This window comes from Mustela nigripes, chromosome 15 (genome assembly GCF_022355385.1).
Source record: "Mustela nigripes isolate SB6536 chromosome 15, MUSNIG.SB6536, whole genome shotgun sequence".
Classification (NCBI taxonomy): domain Eukaryota; kingdom Metazoa; phylum Chordata; class Mammalia; order Carnivora; family Mustelidae; genus Mustela; species Mustela nigripes.
This window is the reverse complement of record NC_081571.1, coordinates 17,617,988-17,638,525: the sequence shown is the minus strand read 5'-3', so window position 1 is coordinate 17,638,525 and position 20,538 is coordinate 17,617,988. Positions and strand designations below refer to the sequence as shown.

At 36.8% G+C, this 20,538-nt stretch overlaps 1 protein-coding gene across 1 annotated transcript in view; it reads left to right on the top strand.

The window, feature by feature from the left end:
- Positions 1 to 18,524, top strand: part of SOHLH2 (spermatogenesis and oogenesis specific basic helix-loop-helix 2) — a 47,813-nt gene extending 29,289 nt beyond the window's left edge. Inside the window, exons 7-11 of the mRNA XM_059378031.1 lie at positions 10,445 to 10,592; positions 10,742 to 10,833; positions 11,725 to 11,846; positions 16,697 to 16,953; positions 18,504 to 18,524. Of these exons, the coding sequence (XP_059234014.1) occupies positions 10,445 to 10,592; positions 10,742 to 10,833; positions 11,725 to 11,846; positions 16,697 to 16,953; positions 18,504 to 18,524 (640 nt within the window). The remainder of the gene's footprint in view (positions 1 to 10,444; positions 10,593 to 10,741; positions 10,834 to 11,724; positions 11,847 to 16,696; positions 16,954 to 18,503) is intronic.
- The last annotated feature ends 2,014 nt before the right edge of the window (positions 18,525 to 20,538 follow it).

The window sequence follows — 20,538 nt, the reverse complement described above, 5'->3', positions numbered from 1 at the left end:
ACATCTTTTGATGAGCAGAAGCTTTTAAAAAACTTTGATGAAGTTCAATTTATCAATATTTAAAAATATGTACCATATTTTCTCTATTCTGTGTTAACAATCATTGCTAATGTTGCAATTACAAGTTGCAATGACATGTGCTTATGTTGTCTACAAGACATTTTAAAGTTTTAGTTTTTATGACTATTTATCTTAAATCAATTTTTATGCACGGGATGAAGTGTTGAGATTGTTTTCTTTCAGATGGAGATTTTCAGAATTTTATTGAAAAAACTTTCCATTCTTTGGTGAATTGCTTTAGTACTTTCATAAAAATCAACTATCATATAACTATCAGTGTATTTCTAGATTCCCTGTTCCACTGATCTGCTTATCTATCTTCTCCTCCAGTATTCCATGTAATAATTAATGTAGCTTTAGTATTCTCAAAATCAGATAAAGTCCTCCAACTATGTTCTTCATTTTCTTTTTTTTTTTAAATATTATATTTATTTATATGACAGAGATCACAAGTAGGCAGAGAGACAGGCAGAGAGACGGGGAAGCAGGCTTCCCTCTGAGCAGAGAGCCTAATGTAGGGCTGGATCCCATGACCCTGGGATCATGACCTGAGGAGAAGGCAGAGGCTTTAACCCACTGAGCCACCCAGGTGCCCCACGGTTTGTCATTTTCAAGTTGCTTTGGATATTAAAGGTCCTTTGAATTTTCATGTAAATTTTAAAATAAGCTTATCAATTTCTTCCTTTAACAAATCCTGCTAAGATATTGATTAGGATTGTGTTGAATCAGTAGATCAGTTTGGGGAAAAATTGATGTTGAACAGTATTGATTCTGGCAGTCCATCTCTCCATTTTTAAAGGCCTTTATTTCTACAGTGTTTTGTAGTTTACTAAATTTATTTCTGAATGTTTGTCCAGTTTTAAAAATTTTGCTTAAGGATTTTTTTATTCATATATCCAAAATTTTCATAACTAACATCAGAATTAAATTTATTTTGTATGTTGACCTACTGTCCCATGACCTAGCTTTATCAATCACGTCTAGTCATTTTTTGTGGATTTCTCACATACCCAATTATGTCATCTGTGAATAAAGATGTCTTTTTTTCCAATCTTTATGGGTTTTATTTCTATTTCTTGCCTTAGTACCCTGGCTAGGTTCACCTAGTTTTTTGTTTTTTGTTTTTTTTAATTAGTTGTGATGAAAGTGGCATCCTTGGGGCATCTGGGTAGCTCAGTCATTAAGCAGCTGCTTTTGGCTCAGGTCATGATCCCAGGGTCCTGGGATCAAGCCCCGCTTCGGGCTCCCTGCTGGGCAGGAAGCCTGCTTCTTCCTCTTCCACTCCCCCTGCTTGTGTTCCTTCTCTCGCTGTGTCTCTCTGTGTCAAATAAATAAGTAAAATCTTTGAAAAAAAAAAAAGTAGCATCCTTGCTTGCTTACAATATTACAGGAAAAATGTGAAGTCTTTTACCATTTCTTATGACGTAGACTCTATTTTTATATATGCCTTTTATCAGCTCAAGAAAGTTTTCTTCTATTCCTATTTCAGGTTTTCATCATGAATGGATGTAAAATTTTGTCAGTGTGTTTTCATTATTTATTAAGATGATTATAAATGTTCTTTTTTTTCTGTTGATGTATTGGTTACATTGATTATTTTTAAATTCTATACTCTGTCTTGATATATTTTCTTATTGCTAGATTTGGTTTGCTGATATTTCATTAGCAATTTTTGTATCTGTGTTCATGAAGGTTAGTGGTCTCTGATTTTCTTATGTCTTTATTGAATTTTGGTATCATGTAAATGCTGACCTCATATAATGAAATAGAAAGTCTTTTTTTCCTCTTCTGTTTTCTGGAAGAGTTGTGTAAGGTTGATGGGTTTAATAGAATTCAACAGTAAAATTACCTAAGCTTGGAATTTTCTCTTTGGGAAGTTTTAATTAAAAATTCAATTTCTTTACTAATTATAGGACTAGATTTTCTATGTTTTTCTGCTCAGTTGCTTTATGTCTTAAGAAATTTGTCTGTTTAACCCAAGGTGTTAAATATATTGAATGACTTTTTGTTCATAATAATGTCTTATAACCCTTTTAATGTCTATGGGTCTCTGATGATATTCCTTCTTTCATTTCTGGCATTGATAATTTGTACTTGCTTGTTTTTGTTTGTTTGTTTGTTTGTTTTCTTTGATCAGTCTGACAAGGGGTTTATCAGTTTTACTGACTTTTTTCAGTGAACCAAATTTTTATTCATTGATTTTCTGTATTATTTGCCCATTTTACATTTGATTCCACTCTGTCATTTCCTTTTTTGCCCTATATCTTGCTTTTTTTCCTATTTTCTTAGAAACTGAAATCACTGATTTTAACCTTTTCTTTTTTGTTTTTAAAGATTTATTTATTTTAGAGAAAGAGAGAGAGTTGGGGGGGGGGGTTAGGGCGGGTCAGAGAAAGAGGGAGAGAGAGAAACCTCAGGCAGACACCCTGGTGAGTGCAGAGCCCAAAACAGTGCTCAATCCCACAATCCTGAGATCATGACCTGAGCCAAAATCAAGAGTCAGTCCCTTAACCAACTGAAAAAAAGATGTTTCCAAAACATATATAAAAAGAATGTGTATGATGGGGTGCCTGAGTAGCTCAGTGGGTTAAAGCCTCTGCCTTTGGCTCAGGTCATGATCCGGGGGTCCTGGGATTGAACCCCACATTGCGGGGGGGGGGGGGTGGAGTCTCTGCTCAGCAGGGAGCCTGCTTCCCTTCCTCTCTCTCTGCCTGCCTCTCTGCCTACTTGTGATTTCTGTCATCAAATAAATAAATAAAATCTTTAAAAAATTAAAAAAAAGAATGTGTATGATAAATTTTATTGTAAGCCATTTTTATTCATATATCCAAAATTTTCATAACTAACATCTAGAATTAAATTTATTTAACCAACTGAGCCACCCAGGTGCCCATCTTTTCTCTTCTAATAAAAGTGTTTAAAACTCTAAATTTCTACTTATAAAAGTTTTTTCTTATAAGTGCTTTAGCTGCATCTCACAAATTTTGAATAAATTAGATTTTCACTATCCTTTAGTTCCTTTAGTTAAAAATGTTTTTCTCATATCCCTTGTATTTTTTTCTTTGATCACTGATTATTTAGAAGTGTGTAATTTAATCTCCAAGTGTTTGGAGATTTTCCAGTATTGAGCAGGAAAGGGAGAGGGGACTCTCCTCTGAGCAGGGAGCCAGATGCAGGGCTCAGTCCCAGTCATGACTTGAGCTGAAGGCAGAGGCTTAACCTACTGAGCCATCCAGGTGCCCCAGTTGCCTGTCTTCTTAATGAATCGACCATTTATCATTAAGAAATGATAAGCTCTAATTATCTATGCTAATACTGCATCTTAAAATCTACATTGATATTCATATAGCTTTTTTATGAAAGCATGTTTCTTTATAACTGAAATATGTCTTTATATTTAAAGAGTACCTCTTGTAAACAGCATCTAGTTGAATCTTATTTTCCTTTTTAATTTGCCCATTCTTTTTTATTTTTTTAAAGATTTTATTTATTTATTTGACAGAGAGAGACACAGTGAGAAAGGGAACACCAGCAGGGGGAGTGGGAGAGGGAGAAGCAGGCTTCCCACTGAGCAGGGAGCCCAAAATGGGGCTCCATCCTAGGACCCGGGGATCATGACCTGAGCCCAAGGCAGACGCTTAATGACTGAGCCACCCAGGCATCCTAATTTGCCCATTCTGACAATCTCTGCTGTTCAATTGAAATGTTTATTTGATTTACATATAATATAATTACTTATTAAGTTTGACTTTAGGTTCATGATTTTTCTATTTGTTTTCACTAGTTCTATCTGTTTTCTTTTCCTTTTTTCCCCTCATTGGCTGCCTTCTTTTGGATTAGTCAAGTGTGTTTTGCTTTCCTTTTTATCTCCTCTATTGACTTTTGAACTAAAATTATTATTTTTAATAATTAATTAAAATTAATAATTTAATGTTGCTCTAGGGTTATAATATGCATCCTTAACTTACCATAGCCTACCTTGATTTGACATTATGACACTTAATATACAATAGTACTTTTCTATTTACCATCTATTTTTGTTATTGTCACATATTTTACTTTTACATAACTTATCAACCCACATTTTTATTATTTTGCTTCAAAGTCTAAGCTATTTTTCCAGTTATCTTTTGCTATGTAACACCTTGCCCTAAAACTTGGTAGCTTCGAACAACAGCCTCTTCATCATATCTTATAATTTTATGGATTATCAATTTTAGTAGAACTTGATACTGTGGTTCTTCTCTACATGGTGTTTACTGTGGTGTTTAGCTGGCAAATCGCCCGTCCAGAGTGCCCAGTCAGCTTCATCCACACGAGTAGTCTCTTGGTGGGGGGTGGTTGAGATGTTGGGCATAGATGGGTTGCTCTCTTTCCCTGTAGTCCCAGCACCTCCCCACATGGTCTCTCCGGCAAGCTAGCCAGATATCTTCCCTAATGGCTCAGGGTTTAATGAGACCAGTGTAGAAGTTACGTTTTCCTAAATGCTGGTCCTAGAACTGTTGTAGTCACTTCACTGGGCATCTTTTGATTAAAGCAGGCTCAGGCCAGCAGAGATTCAAGGCGAGGGGAAACAGACCCTACAAATTAATTGAAGAAGTGGTAAATAATTTTCAGTCATTTTAACCTGTAACTATTGTTTTTTTTTCTTTTAGCTCAAATTTTAGATTGATTGATTGATTGATTTTAGTAAAAACAGTAACTTTGCTATTTACAGGGTTATTTTTGAGTGGCAAAAATTCTCTTTGTGTTTTTTCTGTATTACCTTGTTTTTTCCCCCTCTGTATTCTCCCATTCAGGCTTGGCTGCCACAATCAGACAGGTAGAAAGTATGAGAACGCTTTGTTCTTGCATCTGTGGTAGAAACCTCAGCAGTAGACATAACTGCTCCCAATCTGTCAGAAGCCTAATTTTGGGTTTTAAGATATTAATAAATTAGAGATAGATCAGCCTTTTAGGTATGCTACCATACTTATTATATCTGACACCCACCACTTCTTTGTGTAAATCATACTTCATCAGGTATTGTTTCCTAACAGTAAATCATGAAATAAGGTACTTTCACAAAAAAGATGACTCGGAGATTTTGACACCAGCAGACCTGCAGGGTAAGAGAGCTAAAGGATATTTCTTATGCTAAATGGAAACGATAACAAATGGAAACTTGGATCTTTAGGAAGGACTGAATAGAATCAGAAATGATAAATATGTGAATAAATATTAGAAAACAGACATTTTTCCTCTATATTTATATAAAATGCTTCAGACTGTTATAAGTGAAAATTACAGCATTACATTATGTGACTGGTAATACAGTTGACTCTTAAACAACACAAGGGTTAGGGGCACTGATAGCTGTGCAATCAAAAATTTGTGTATAACTTTTGACTCCCCCCAAAACTTTTAGTTACTAATAGTGGACTAGTGACTAGAAGCCTTACCAATAACATGAACAGTTGATTAACACATGGTTTATATTATATATAATATATATTCTATACTATATTCTCATAATAAAGTAAGCTAAACAAAATAAAATATTATTAATAAAATCATAAGGAGGATAAGATACATATAAGGTTTTTTACTGTATTTACTGAAAAAAAATCTGTGTATAAATGGACCCTTGCAGTTCAAACCCGTGTTGTTCAGGGATCTACTGTTCATATAGATGTAGTACATATGACAACTATAGCATGGAGGATGCGTGGGGCAAAGGTACTTACATGATTACAGCATTCATGTATTTTAAGGGATGTCATAAAATTTTAACTCTAAATAGACTGTAAAAAGTTATATATTGTAATCCCTAGGACAACCCTAGACCAACAAAGAGATATGCATAAGACAGCTTTGAAGCCATTAAACAAATTAAAATTGACTTTTAAAAATGATTCAAAAAGAAGACAAGAAAAGATGAACAGAAGAACAAAAAAGCCAAATAAACTACAGGGGAAAAAAATCATAAAACAGTAGACCATTATCCACATATAGTCAACTTATAGCACAGATTGTCTGAATGGATAAACAAGCAAAAAAAAAAAACAAGATCCATCTATCTGTTGTCTACTATAAATCTAAAGACACAGTAAGGTAATTAAATAGAAAAATATATACTGTAAAATACATGTATAAGAAGACCAGACTGGTTACATTAATACCAAATAAAGTAGACTTCAAGGCAACCAGTATCACTTGAAGTGAAGAGCAGCTTTTCATAATGATGAAAGAATCGGCTTATCAGAATGATGTAACAGTCACAAATAGTGTGTGACTATGTAATAACAATAGTTCAGAGCATTAAAGATACAAATATCAGTAAGCATTATCGGAGACTTTACATCCCTCTCTAAGCAATTGATACAGGAGCTGGACACAAAAATCAGTAAGATTTAGAAGCTGTGAACACTTTTAATCACCTTGATCTAGGAGATATTTATAGAACATTACATACAGCAACTGCAGCAGAATACACATTATTTTCAAAGGCATATGGTACATTCACTTAGATGAAGCGTATGCTGGGGGATATAATATGTTTTGATACATTTAGAAGAGTTGAATTCAGGAGTATATTTGCTGACCACAATGAAGATAAGTTAAAAATCAGTAAGAATTAGATATAAAGGAAAATCTCAAATATTTGAAAGTTTAAAAATGTACTCCTAAATAATCCATGGGTAAAAGAAAACTATCATACAAAAAAATTAGAAAATATTGCAAACTGAATGGTGGTAAGAAGAGAATATTTCAAAATGTGCAAGATGCAGCTAAAGCAAAGCTTATGGAAAAACACTGTAGCTTTAAATGCTTATATTAGAAAAGACAACAGGTCTAAAAATCAATGACCTAAGAGTTCATTTTAAGGAGCTAGAAAAAGTAAAATAAATTAAATCCACAGTAAGAAAAAAAAAATACAGATTAGAAAGAAAGAAGCCAAACTTTCTTATTTATAGATAGCATTGTTCGTGTGTGAAGTCCTAAGACACCTATAAAACAACCTCTAGAACCAAAAGATTAATATAGCAAGGTTACAGGACATAAATGTACAAAAATTAATTTTTTTCTATATAAGCAACAAACAATTAGAAAATGAAAATTAGGGGCACCTGGGTGGCTCAGTTGGTTAAGTGTCTGACTCTTGGTTTTGACTCAGGTCATGATCTCAGGGTCATGAGAGTGAGCCCTGCACTGGGCTCCCTGCTCAGCAGGAAGTCTGTTTGAGATTCTTTCCCCCTGCTATCCCTACTGCTCCTCCCCCCACTTGCATTCTCTCTTTCTCTCTCTTTCTTTCAAATAAATAAATAAATAAATAAAATCTTAAAAAAAAAAGGAAATTAAAATTTAAAATAATTAATTTATAAATGAGCAAAAAAGCCTTATAATACTTAGGGAAAAACATGCAAAAGACACAAAGGATTATACATTGATCACTCAAAATATTGCCGTGAAAAACTAAGGAAAACCTAAATCATGCATTATACCATAACTACAAATTGAAAGAATCATTATTCATACAGTGATGATGGGAGTGTTGATGAGTGTTGATGATGGGAAAAGTTCTGCCAGTTTCTTATAGATTTAAAAAATTAACCCATTAATTCTATTCCTACATTTGTTCCCAGAGAAATAAAAACATACATTCACAAAAGATGTACAGAATGATCTAGCAATTTTCTACATAAATGACCAAAACCTGGAAATAGCTGAAGTGTTTATCAGTAAGAGAATAAGATAATAAGCTGTGGATATTTATATTATGGAATATTACAGCCATAACAAACAGCCACATGGACAAATCTCAAAATTATCATGCTTAGTGAAAGAAATCGTACATAGGGGCACCTAGGTGGCTCAGTGGGTTAGGGCCTCTGCCTTCAGCTTGGCTCATGATCCCAGAGTCCTGCGATCGAGCCCCACATTGGGCTCTCTGCTTGGCAGGGAGCCTGCTTCCCTTCCTCTCTCTTTGCCTGCCTCTCTGCCTACTTGTGATCTCTGTCAAGTAAATGAATGAAATATTAAAAAAGAAAAAAGTCATACAAAAAACATGCTGTAAGCTTTGATTTATATGAAGTTCAAAGAAGCGAAACTCATGGGGGATGGAAAATATCAGAAACTTTTATTACCCCTTTTGAAAGATAAGATTGGGAAGGGGCATAAGGAGCTTTCTGGAGTTGTGATAATGGTAATTAGGGTTTTTGTTACATAGTTTTGTGCAGTTGTCAAAACTTACAGAATGGTACCCTGAAGACTTGTGTATTTTATGTAACTTTTATTTGAAAATAAAATAATTCTAATTAATGATATGTTTAAGACGTTAGTGCCTTAAGTTTACAATTTACTTTGGAATGCTTCAGTATAATACAATGGATTGATGCGTGGCCGGTAGGATGAGTCATACACAACAAAGCAAGGACAGTCTGTGTTCATTATAGATTCTAGGTAGGTGCAATACAGACATGTTCTCTGCACAAAGTCTTCTTTCAATTTTTAAGAATTAAAATTCTAAATTCTTTCAGTCTTTCTGTGTGTTTGAACATTTTCCTAATGAACATTGGAAAAAATATCTACTATGATTTTTTAAGTAAAAAAGTGATTTGCACCCAGCACAAATATTTGGGAAATATAAAAAATAAAAGGAAATAATAATATTTTCTGTGACCCAGCCATCCATAAATAACTATTACTTGATGGTATCACTTTCAAGTCTTTTTCTATGCTTTATTTTTACTTTATTTAATGTTTATGTTCATGTTTTATATACTGCCTTATATTTTATACTTGTATCCTATAAAATACTGTTTTTCCCAATAAGATTTATAGTTTTTCATTTCCACTGCCAGATAATATTCAGCGGTTAGTATACTATAGCTTACCTATGTATCCTTTTATTTTGTGTGTTTATGTTGTTTTTTTCTTATTAATATACTGCTATCATGGATATCATTTTGCAAATTTTGCAAAAAGTTTATTCTGTGTTTTAGGTCCTTATAAGTGCGAGTATCATGTCAAGGGGTATGAAAATTTCAAGTCCCTTCATACACATTGTCAAATTGTTGCCATTTTTCCTAGACTAGTCCCTGAGACACCTCTGTAGAACCCTCAAGCAGCTCAAAGCCCAATTAAAACACCACTGACCTAGAATATTTGAGTTATTCACAGGCTATGTATCAAATTGAATTTTTTCCCCTTATGGTAGCAAATCAGGTTTATTTATTTATTTATTATAATTTTTAATTTTTTTAATTAACAGAATTTTTAAATTTTTTAAATTAACATATACTTATTAGCTTCAGGAGTACAGGTCTGTGAATTGCCAGGTTTACACACTCAAATTGAAATTTTTTTAGATTTTTTTTTTTTAGAGAGAGAGAGCATGTGCACACCCCATTTGCATGGGGTGTGAGGGAAAGAGAGGACCCCTAGCAGACTCCCTGTGGAGCGTGGAGCCCAATGCAATCTGGTCCCACAACACTGAGACCATGACCCCAATTGAAATCAAGAGTTGGATGCTTAACTAACTGAGCTAGCCAGGTGCCCCAAATTGGGTTTTTTAAAAGGATTGATTGATTGATTGCCATTTTGAAGTTCAGAAGTTTTAGTGACTTGCCAAAAATTCCCACTGGTTATTGACAGAGCCATCACTTGACCCTGTATATGTCAGGGTGCTATTTAGAAAAAAGCAGGTATTAATAATGTTGGTTAAGTGAACACATGCATAAATGAAGGTACCAAAGTCTTAGATCAAAGCCTTAGATTTACATTTTCAGTGCATTTCCCTTCAGAACTATGAAAGACTTAGATTATCAGGCAGATACCAGCCTGAATGATGTTCTCATTTGCATACTGGTTTATTTGTACCTCATGTGAAGAAAGCAGCTTTCTGACTTTTCCTTGGCTCAGAACACAGAATTACATGTAACACACATGTAATTACAAGATGCTAGTTGATCTGTTGTTGGAAATGTGGTCCAGGTCACAGTGACATGAATATCTCCTGACTTGTCTTTATCCGCTAGGCTTCTAGTGTGAATCACAAAAGCAGTGATGCAGAGCATGCCACTCCCTCCCTCCCCTGCGGGAGGGTGCCCTGCACCGGGTCATCCCACACAGTGCAGCAGGCCTGGGGCAAGGGAACTGGGGCGACCATCAGCACAGACACTGTACTTGGCAGCAGTGTGAGCAGACACCCCAGGAAGCTGTGGTTCCAGGGGCTGCAGAGGCTGCTGTCTTATGGGAACATGGCCTTTCTGTGAAACAGAGACTAGATGGGGAGAGAGGCAGTTCCTCTGTAAACACACCCAGGAGCAAGGCTTGTTTGTCCTTATGTACAAGGTAGAAAATGAGACTAATTTTTCCTTATTTACTACAATTCTCTACTCAGAGAACGAATCAAGTATTGCTGTGAGCAGCTGCGTACTCTGTTGCCGTATGTAAAGGGAAGAAAGAATGACTCGGCTTCGATTCTTGAGGCAACAGTTGATTATGTGAAGTACATCCGGGAGAAAATCCCCCCCGCCATTATGGGCCAGGTATTTGACTCCAAGCCCTTGAATTTTATCCTCACACACAGTGCTTTAAAGCCACAGTTTTATTTCTTATAATTAGAAATGTATATGTGTTTGTGTATATGAAAAAGTATCTGTGTCTAAATAGATTGCGCACTTTCTCTCCCTCTCAGATTACGGACATACTTCAGAGCAATCGGAGGTTTTGTAAGAAGCAGCAGATGTCCCTCCAGCTATCCCTCCCAGGCACGATCACGGCACAAAGGTATGATGAGGGCTCTTGTGAATTGGAAGTTGGCTTGTTAGTTTCCTCAGATGCGAACATTAGAGGGATTATACTCAGGCACTGAACCCCCGCTCCCATAACGAAAACTCAAGTATTTATTATGAATCCGTGAACTTGGGGCTCCTGGGTGGCTCAATCGGTTAAACGTCCAACTCTTGATTTCAGCTCAGGTCATCATCTCAGGGCTGTGAGATCAAGCCCAGTGTAGGATCCCATGCTGGGCATGGAGTGTGCTTAAGATTCTCTCCCTCTCCCTCTGTCCTTCCTCCACCGCCCCAGTACCTCCCCACATGTCTGCACTCTGTCTCTCAAGAAAAAAAAAAAAAATCAGTTAACTTTTCCCATCGCCATTGTGTGTCATTTAGTCACAATGATAAAATATGTAATATTCTCAGCCCCGTGATCCTTTCATCATTTGACTCCCTCTTATTTCTTTTCTTGTTAATTCTCAAGATCTTAAAATAAGGCTTTATCAGTAGTGATGGTCATGCCTGGCAGACGGACAGAGGCAGGATGCATTCACCTCTGTCACAGGAGGTCATGGGCCCTGAAGCCGTCTGGACCTATTTCAGTTGGGAGTTTTTAAAGAATTTGCTAGTACAAAATGTGACATGCCAAATGAATGCTTTCTTATATTAATTTATTAGAATATATAAACAAACGAAAACTGTAAAACAAATCATTCCTCCACATCCTAAACTATCATCATGTACCTGTTCAACCATTTGTTCTTATGCCAAAATTATTCATAGTGTAGGCTCTGTGTATTTAGAACATGAATGATAGAACAGTTGAACTCAGCAGCATTCATGTAGTCTTCCTTGAGAATTGTATAAGGTGTTTTTTGGCTTTTTTTCCTGTCCTTTTAAGGGAAAATGGTGTGTTGACAAGCACTTATTCACCTGTGAGAGGGATCAGATTCCTGACTAATAAGTGCTTGAATGTGTACTCTGTTCCTGCCTCAGGGGGCTCCTTGGATGAAGCTGTGAGAGGTGAGCTCCCCCTGAAACCCTTGTGGTTGTAGTATCCTTGGCTTATGTGGTGTCCTGGGCACCCTTGCACTCCTCTGCATTCATTGCTGTAGCTAGGGAAAGGAGTGTCACTAGATGATTACACCACGAGTCCTTCTGGTATACCTGCTTGAAGTACAAAAGATGGCCACAGACATTTTTATGGTTTTATTTCAGAAATAGGACTTAAAATTGACCATCATTCCCAGAAAGCTCATCTTCTTTTTATTGGGGAATAATTGACATATAATATTATATTAGCTTCAGGTATACAACATGATTTGTTATGTATACATCTTGCAAAATGATCACCACTGTAAGCTGAACATTTGTCAACAAGATTACAGTATTTTTTCTTATAACTTTTAAGATCTAGTCTCTTAGCAACCTTCAAATATGCAGCATAGCATTATTATTTATAATCATCATGCTGTACACTCTATCACCATGACTGTTGTATTCTGTAACTGCAAGTTTTATACCTTTTGACTGGTTTCACCCATTTCATCCAGCCCCCCAGCCACCAGTCTGTTCTCTGTATCTATGAGCTCAATATTGATATGTTTGTTTGTTTTTTGAGATTCTATATATAAATGAGATCATACAGTATTTGTCTTTCTCTGTCTGACTGATTTCACAAAGCATAATGCCCTCAAGGTCCACTTATATTGTCATAAATGGCAAGATTTCATTCTTTTTTATGTGCGTGTATTTATATATCTATATCTATCATATTTTCTTTATCCATTTATCCACCAGTGGATACTTAGGTTGTTCCTGGCTCTTGTCAGTAATGCTGCAATGAGCATAGAGATGCCTATATCTTTTTGAGTTAGCATTTTCATTTTCTTTGGATAAATACCCAGAGATAGGATTGTTGGATCATCTAGTAGCATTATTTTAATTCTTTTTAGGAACCTCCATACTGTTTTCCATGGTTGCTGAATCAATTTACATTCCCACCAAGAGGCACAAGTACATATCCTCACCAACACTGATTATTTCTTGTCTTTTTGATGATAGCCATTCTAATAGGTGTGAGGTAATATCTTGTGGTTTTGATTTATATTTCTCTGGTGATTAATGATGTTGGGCATCTTTTCATGTACCCATTGGCCATTTGTATGTCTTCTTAGGAAAAATGCCTATTTTTATCCTCTGCCCATGTTTAAATCAGTTTGTTTCTTTGCTATTGACTTATAGTAGTTCTTCATATATTTTGGATATTAACCCCTTTTCAGATATAGGACTTGCAAATATCATTTCCAAGACCAACATCAAGGAGCTTACCCACTATTTTTTTCTAGGAGTTTTATGGTTTCAGGTTTTATGTTTAAGTCTTTAATGTATTTTAAATTAATTTTTGTGTATGGTGTAAGATAGGCATCCAGTTTCCTTCTTTTGCATGTGACTGTCCAGTAAAGAGCTCGTCTTTCTGATAGATGAGAAGCACATTGGTGACTTTACTACATGAATAGAACCTAAAGGAAAGGGAAGGACTCACACTAATTGAGTACTAACTACGTACTGAGCATTTAACATATCAACCTTTTTCCTCCTTCACATCTTTGCTTAAATTGCTTAAATGCCAACTTCTCAGTGAGTCTCAACTGCTCAATCAAAACTGCGTACTTTCCAGCATCATATAACGCATGTTACTGATGATCCACTCTCGCTACTGTATTTTTTTCATAGCACTTATTTCCTGCTAATATTCTTTATTTGGATTTGCTCTCATAGCCTGTCTTCTCCGTAAGAAGAGATATCAACTCCATGAAGGCAGGGAATTGTTTTTGCTTCTTTTGTTCATTGCTATATTTCTTTCTTTTTTAATTTATTTATTTGACAGAGAGAGAGATCACAAGTAGGCAGAGAGGTAGGGAGAAGGAGAAGCAGGCTCCCCACTGAGCAGAGAGCCTGATGCAGGGCTCGATCCCAGGACCCTGAGATCATGACCTGATCTTAACCCACTGAGCCACCCAGGCGCCCATTTTGCTGTATTTCTAGTACCTAGAACACTGACCAGCCTGCGGCTGGTACTCAAGAAACCTTCATCAGATGAGTATTTCTTCTGAAACAAATATTTACCCACTGTGAGGTATTTTGTTATTTGGGTTATAAAGTCTGGGCATGCCCCTGTACTTGTAGAAATAAGAAGATGCAAAAAAGCAGAGCCAGAGTAAAAGAACACAGCTACCAGTTTGTGCCTTTTTTTATTCCTGACGGTTACTTTTTCATTGAGAAACCAGCAAGGCACTGAGATCCTAATCTTCATGTTGGATGCTAGATGACGGGACACCGTGACCTATCTTTTCAGTGCCTGAGTCTGAGGTCACTCTTTTGCGGACTTCTTGAAGGGATTCTTCTCACTTACCTCAGCACCTTCCCTGTACTGGGGATGTCCTTTTCATACTCTACCTGGGGAACTCCCTGTTCATCCCTTAGTTCTCAGCTTAAATGTACCTACTTGAAAGGTGGGGGCACAAGGACAAACAAGATGCATTCTTCTTATGGAGCTGGTGAATTAGTAGCAGAGAGAGACACAGAAGCACAATACGATTCCTATAGTATTTGAAATAATGTGGTAGAGGGCACGATACGTAGACATAGTAAACGCCACAGGAACAAGTGATGTTACTAGGGATGGTAACTAAAGTCAAAAGGACAAAGGGGCCAAAAATAGAACATAGCTCTCCTTGTTCTAAAAATCAGATAAGGGGCACCTGGTGGCTCAGTCCTTAAGTGACTGCCTTCAGCTCAGGTCATGATCCCAGGGTCTTGGCATGGAGTCCCGAATTGGGCTGCCTGCTCAGCAGGAAACTTGCTTCTCCCTCTCCCACTCCCCCTGCTTGTGTTCCCTCTCTCACTGTGTCTCTCTCTGTCAAATAAATAAATAAAATCTTAAAAAAAAAATCAGATAAGATTCAGGGTGTTTTATTAGTCCATTTAGACCCTTCTGACCTGGGGCAGAGTGAAGAAGAAGCAAAAAAGGGTAGCCATGAGCCATGGTTAATCTACTTCAAGTATTTGTGGCTTAATATCACCCAGAATGATCAAATCAGCATGGATTAAATCAGAAAAAGGCCAGGCCACAGGCATATATGCCTGTCAGTGTTACTTCTTAGACATGCAATGCTTACGTCTGTTTTCTCATTATTTATATTCTGCAGAAAGTCTGAAACACTGTTTTCTCGGTGGTAGGTTCTGGCCTCTCCATGTCCCAGCATCTCTCGGTTTTCATCACCTAAAGCAGCTGCTCCTGGGAAGACACATAGATACTAGGATCATAGACTTGTTCAGGCTGGGGAAGACCTTGAAAGTCATTGAGTCAGACTCCCCCCAACCCATTTTAATTTTATTTATATACAGTTTTCTATTTGGAAAGCATTATTAGTCCTTCACGAGCCCAGCTAAAATAATCACTGTTCATTTTTAATGTATTTCCTTCAAGTCTTTTTCTATGTATATTTTTCTACAGTAGTACTCATATTGGACACCCAATTTTGTTGCCTTCTTTTACTTAACACTGTGTCATATGGGGTGCCTAGGTGGCTCAGTGGGTTAAAGCTTCTGCCTTCAGCTCATGTCATGATCTCAGGGTCCTGGGATGGAGCCCCACATTGGGTTCTCTGCTCCATGGGGAACCTGCTTCATCATCTCTTTCTCTGCTTACTTGTGATCTGTCTGTCAAATAAATAAATAAAATACAAAAAAAATTTTGTTAAAAAAAAAAACTGTGTCATATATACTTTAATATAGCTCTTACCACCATTTTAATGGTTTTAATGTTTTATCAAATAATTTCTAGAAAAATCTCAGCCACCCTCCAATTGCCACATTTAGTATTTGTAGTTTTATGGGGAGAGTGATTCTACATATACTATGAAAGGAAATATTTCCCCATACATAGATTTTTCTAATTTTGGATTTTTTCTTGGGCTGAATTCCTGGACATGTGTAATGAGTAAGTTCAAGAATGTGAGCTCATTTGTAGCTCATAATGCAGTTTGCCAAATTGTTTTTGAAAGAGCACTGGAACTGTTGAGATCAGTTAAGTCCTCCAATGTCACTGTCACCAGCTATGTCAGTAAATTGAAGGCCTGATAAGTGACATGGACACCTGAGGTCACCAGGCGTCTGCCCACATCTGGCTTTGTAACACAGAAGCGCTAACCCAGCTCAGTGTTTAGACTTTGCTAGGCTACCTTACCTGTCCTTTCTATACATCTCTGTCCATATTTGCTGAAATGACCTTTCACAAACATTCTAGATACATTTGTATGCAAAGTGGACATAAAATTTCTTCACTTTCATTATTATCAATGTCCGATAGAAAATAAACAGGTATTCCCAATGTTGCTTCAGATTACATTGCTAACATTCAGGATATACTTTAAAATCTTTGTCTGCCTTCTAGTTACTATGCAGAATATAGACATATAATTATACAACCCACTTCATTGATAGAAAATCGACCAAACTTTGTTACTGAATAGACTTCTACTTTGGAACATTCTTCCTTGCTTCGTAGGGATGATAGGAATGGTCATGATTTTGATTATGATGAAAGCCACACCCACACAAAGGCACAGAGATCTCATGCTCTTCGAAAATCTGTCTTCTGATGACACACTAACGCTGATTTATAGTATGTGTATTGTGCTAACTGCTACTACTTAAAAGTTCACTGTGTTTTTCCATCAGCATTGGCATGTAAGAGTAGTGTAAGTTTGTAGCATGAGGAAATGAAATAGAAGACTATTTCAAATACAGTAATTCCAAGTTACAGACTTGTGAACACTGATGGATATTTGTTTTCTTTTTTATTAAAGGTCAGTCCAGCTCCACTTCAGAGAATGCAATTGATGACGTGTATAAAACTCGAATTCCCAGCAAAGCCCTCTCCCTTAATTCCTTCCATGCTGTCAGATACTATTCTAAAGTCATCCCTTCCTATGATGCAGCTGCTGTAACAAATCAGAACATTTCAGTTCATTTTCCATCAGCTGTGCCCAGAGTCTCCAAGTTTCTTCCTCAGCATTGCAATGCTGTGCTGGGCCAGACGTGCACCACACATCCCAACTGTCTGGTAAGTCCACTGGGGTCTTCGGGCAGATTGGATTCTTTCATTCCAGTCATCAGGAGCCCCTGGCTTGCACTGTGTTGTTCACACTCTGCCCAGAAGTCTTAGACCAGGACCAGGTGTGCTTCACCCTGGCTCTCATTCCCAGGCTACAGGGTTGGTGTCTAAATATCCAGGATCCACGAATCTGGATGGGGGCACTGCTGGTGTGAATTTAGGTGCCCAGATGATTTCCTCTAGAGCCCTTGCCTTTAACCCCTCTTCTTTTAGGATACCACATCTCATTCACCCTCACCTGCTGCCCCCCCTGCTGTTTTATCTCTTCAGCAGTCATGCCCAGTGAAAATCTGATCTTCCAACACCCACAGGTCTGATTTCAGATCTCATACCACAGATATTTATGGAGCATCTCCTCTGTTCTAGCATTGTGCTAAGCACCAAGAATGAAGTAGATACACAGGTGGGATCTCTGCCTGAGTGTCACAGGGAAGTAGATGTAGAAGCTAGTCATCGTGTCCACACTGGGGCATGTAGGAGGAGCACCCTAGTATATATATAGTATAATCTAGAAGAAATACTATCTAAGCCAAGATCCAAAGAAAAAGAATTAGCCCAGTGGTCAGGAGTTGGGAGTGAGGAGGACAGTAGCATTCTAGGCAGACAGATCAGTATATATAAACAGGGATGTCTTTCTTTTTTTTCTTTAATGTTTCAAGTTTTTATTTAAATTCTAGTGAGTTATATAAGCAGTGGTATCTTTATTTTTTGGAAGAACTGTCCTGTTCTGGAAGAAGACCCAAACCAGATTGGCCCATTTTAAATGGACTTCTGATAACCTTAATAGAGTTGTTAATATTGTGCATATTGATAATATCTGCCATGCTTTGAGCACGTAATAAGAAATGTGCCAAACACCCTGTGTGCTTAGTGTGGATGCTCTAATGAATTCCTGATGTGACGCATTAAGGTAGGTGCTGTTATTATTTTCCATACGACATCTATAAAATGGGAATAATAGTGACCTTCCCAGAAAACATTTATGAGAAAAATATTTTTAAAATAATTACAAAGGAATTTTGAACTATGAGTTATCTACATATGTAATACTATTGCTAGCGAACATCAATATACCAACAGCAAAACCAGGGTAAATGAAAAGGAGATTGTAACTTTTTTATTTTTATTTTTTTTGTTATCATTGACTTATACTTCTGTGTGTAGTTTTTGTTGGAGAATTGTTGTAAGACAATAATTACTTTTAATAATAATAAATAGCACCTATTTTTTTTAATTTTTTATTTTTTATAAACATATATTTTTATCCCCAGGGGTACAGGTCTGTGAATCGCCAGGTTTATACACTTCACAGCACTCACCAAAGCACATATCCTCCCCAATGAAAAAGCACCTATTTTAATTGGTTTTTTTCACCTGAAGTTTTCACATGGTTTTATATATCATTTTGTATGGCTTTAAGATGTACAAACTATATTTGTGACATTATGAGTCGGAACAGGCTGAGATTCAATTAATGTGGTTTTCTTTCCCCTTTGCAGCAACAGTTTTGGGCATATTAATAGCACATGTTTGAAATTCACACTCTAGACCACCTGTTGGGTGCAGTTTGACCGTACAGGAAGAACGGAACAAAGAAAGATCTTGAAAGCTACACCCAGAGACCTAATATCAAAAGCACTGTAAGGCTTCTGATAAATGTGCTAAAAGCTTCTGCAGACAGATAGCAAAAGTGCTAGCCACCCGCTTTCACTGATCTTCATATGTACTTGGATCTCCCCAGCCAGAGCACTACAAGAACAAATGGCCTGGTGACCTAGACTTTTTTTTCCTCCAAAAAGATGCCACAATTTATGATCCACTTGATAAAATGAGAAGATTAGGGAAATGCTTTGATACTCCGGCATCCCCGAGTATAGATTTGCAACCTGATCCTTATTTTTAGTATCACTGTGAATTACTGTCGCACATTTCTAGGTGGTATCTTTCTAGATTTGACATTTTAGAGAGCTCCCTTTGTTATTCACCATCCAAACTAAAATAGTTTGAGAGAGGAGTTTACCTCCTTACTTGACTCCTAATGAGTAAATTGACGTGTTTGTTTCTGTATTTCACAATTCCATGAGTGAAATCATAGCTAATAGGTAGATTTTCCTTCCTGGATCTTCAGTTACAGCCTAATAGGCTTTTCTTTGTTTTTCATCTCTTCCTCCCTACCGACATTAGAAAAGACCGCTGAAAATAAGGGGAGAAAAATATTTGTTTTACATTTCACTGAAACGTTCTTATGCACAATTTAAGTTTTATTGTTAAAGAAAATACTCAGTTTTGACCCTGAAAATAATCATCTTTCTTTGTTTTGTTTAGAAATATGTGTTCCCTCTTTTAGTAGTACAGTGTAGGGACTTTAATTTTACTTTTTGAAAAGTAAGTAAGATTTTTGAAAAGTTTAAAAATTCCTTTAGGCATAGCCTAATTTTTATGTTATATTGTACAACTTTTCTTTGGAGATGCCATGATGATGGAAGCTGTAGATGTTTGACAACTTTATAAAGGAACTAAAAGTTTCCAACTAAGATTGTACGCTTATTATTACAAATGTGTGATCGACCCACTTGTTTTTAGGAGTGATTGCTTTGATATCATAAAAGAACCTGTTGAGGTATTTTGGGCTCTCGAGATTACTTCCTGTGTTCACAACTGGTCTTAATTGTTACTGGGACTTGTACTTTGCATTGGGATTTCCCTAGGTGTATGTGTGGATTATGAGAGACAGTCTGGGGCTGGGATCTCAACTGAAGACTTGAAGAGTGAAGCCATGTGTCTCGGCTCCTTGTTGCTCTTAGTCTCCCTTTCCTTTCAACATGAAGAGCAAGGCTACCAGATCCATTGTGAAAGCTCTGTTTCTTCCAGTGCTGCTTCCCCTTATCCTGAACTTCATGCAGGTGTCCAAATTTGTTTCAAAATTACATTCTTCAAAGTAAGTTCAACTCTCAGCCAAGGAGGAAGAGTTAGTTAAGCCTTAGCCTATTTAAAAAAAAAAAAAAAAAAAAAGGCAGGATTTTTCTTTTGTAGAATCAACTTGGCTGGTCATGAGACAGTTGCAGTGTTATTTTTACAATTAAAAAGGTACAAGGAGTTTGCCTAGAAAAAGCGACAGCTTTCAGGTTTCACCCTGGTGATACAGAAGACACTGTCCCTGTTTGAACATTTATTGAGCCCTTGCTGTGGTCGAGGGAAATTATTAGACTTTGTCTTGAGGGGAAGGACTTAGTTTCACTCACTTCTGTATCCTCAGTGTCAGCTGTCTTGCTGGACAGATGGATGGATGCACAGGTGCTTAGATGTGGAGCCAAAAGGTATAAGGATCTAAGCTTGAGTAATGATTATGAGAAAGGAAAGCAAGAGACATAGTCAAGCACTTAGGAATCCATTTGAAGTCAAGACAGGTGGGAGAATGAAAGTTGATGTTCAACCATCATTATAGTTTTCATTAATAGTTTATCAGTCTGTTTACACCTATTTTCTTTCCCTTTCACTAATATATGAGCTAGGTGGTCTCCCAATGACAGAAAT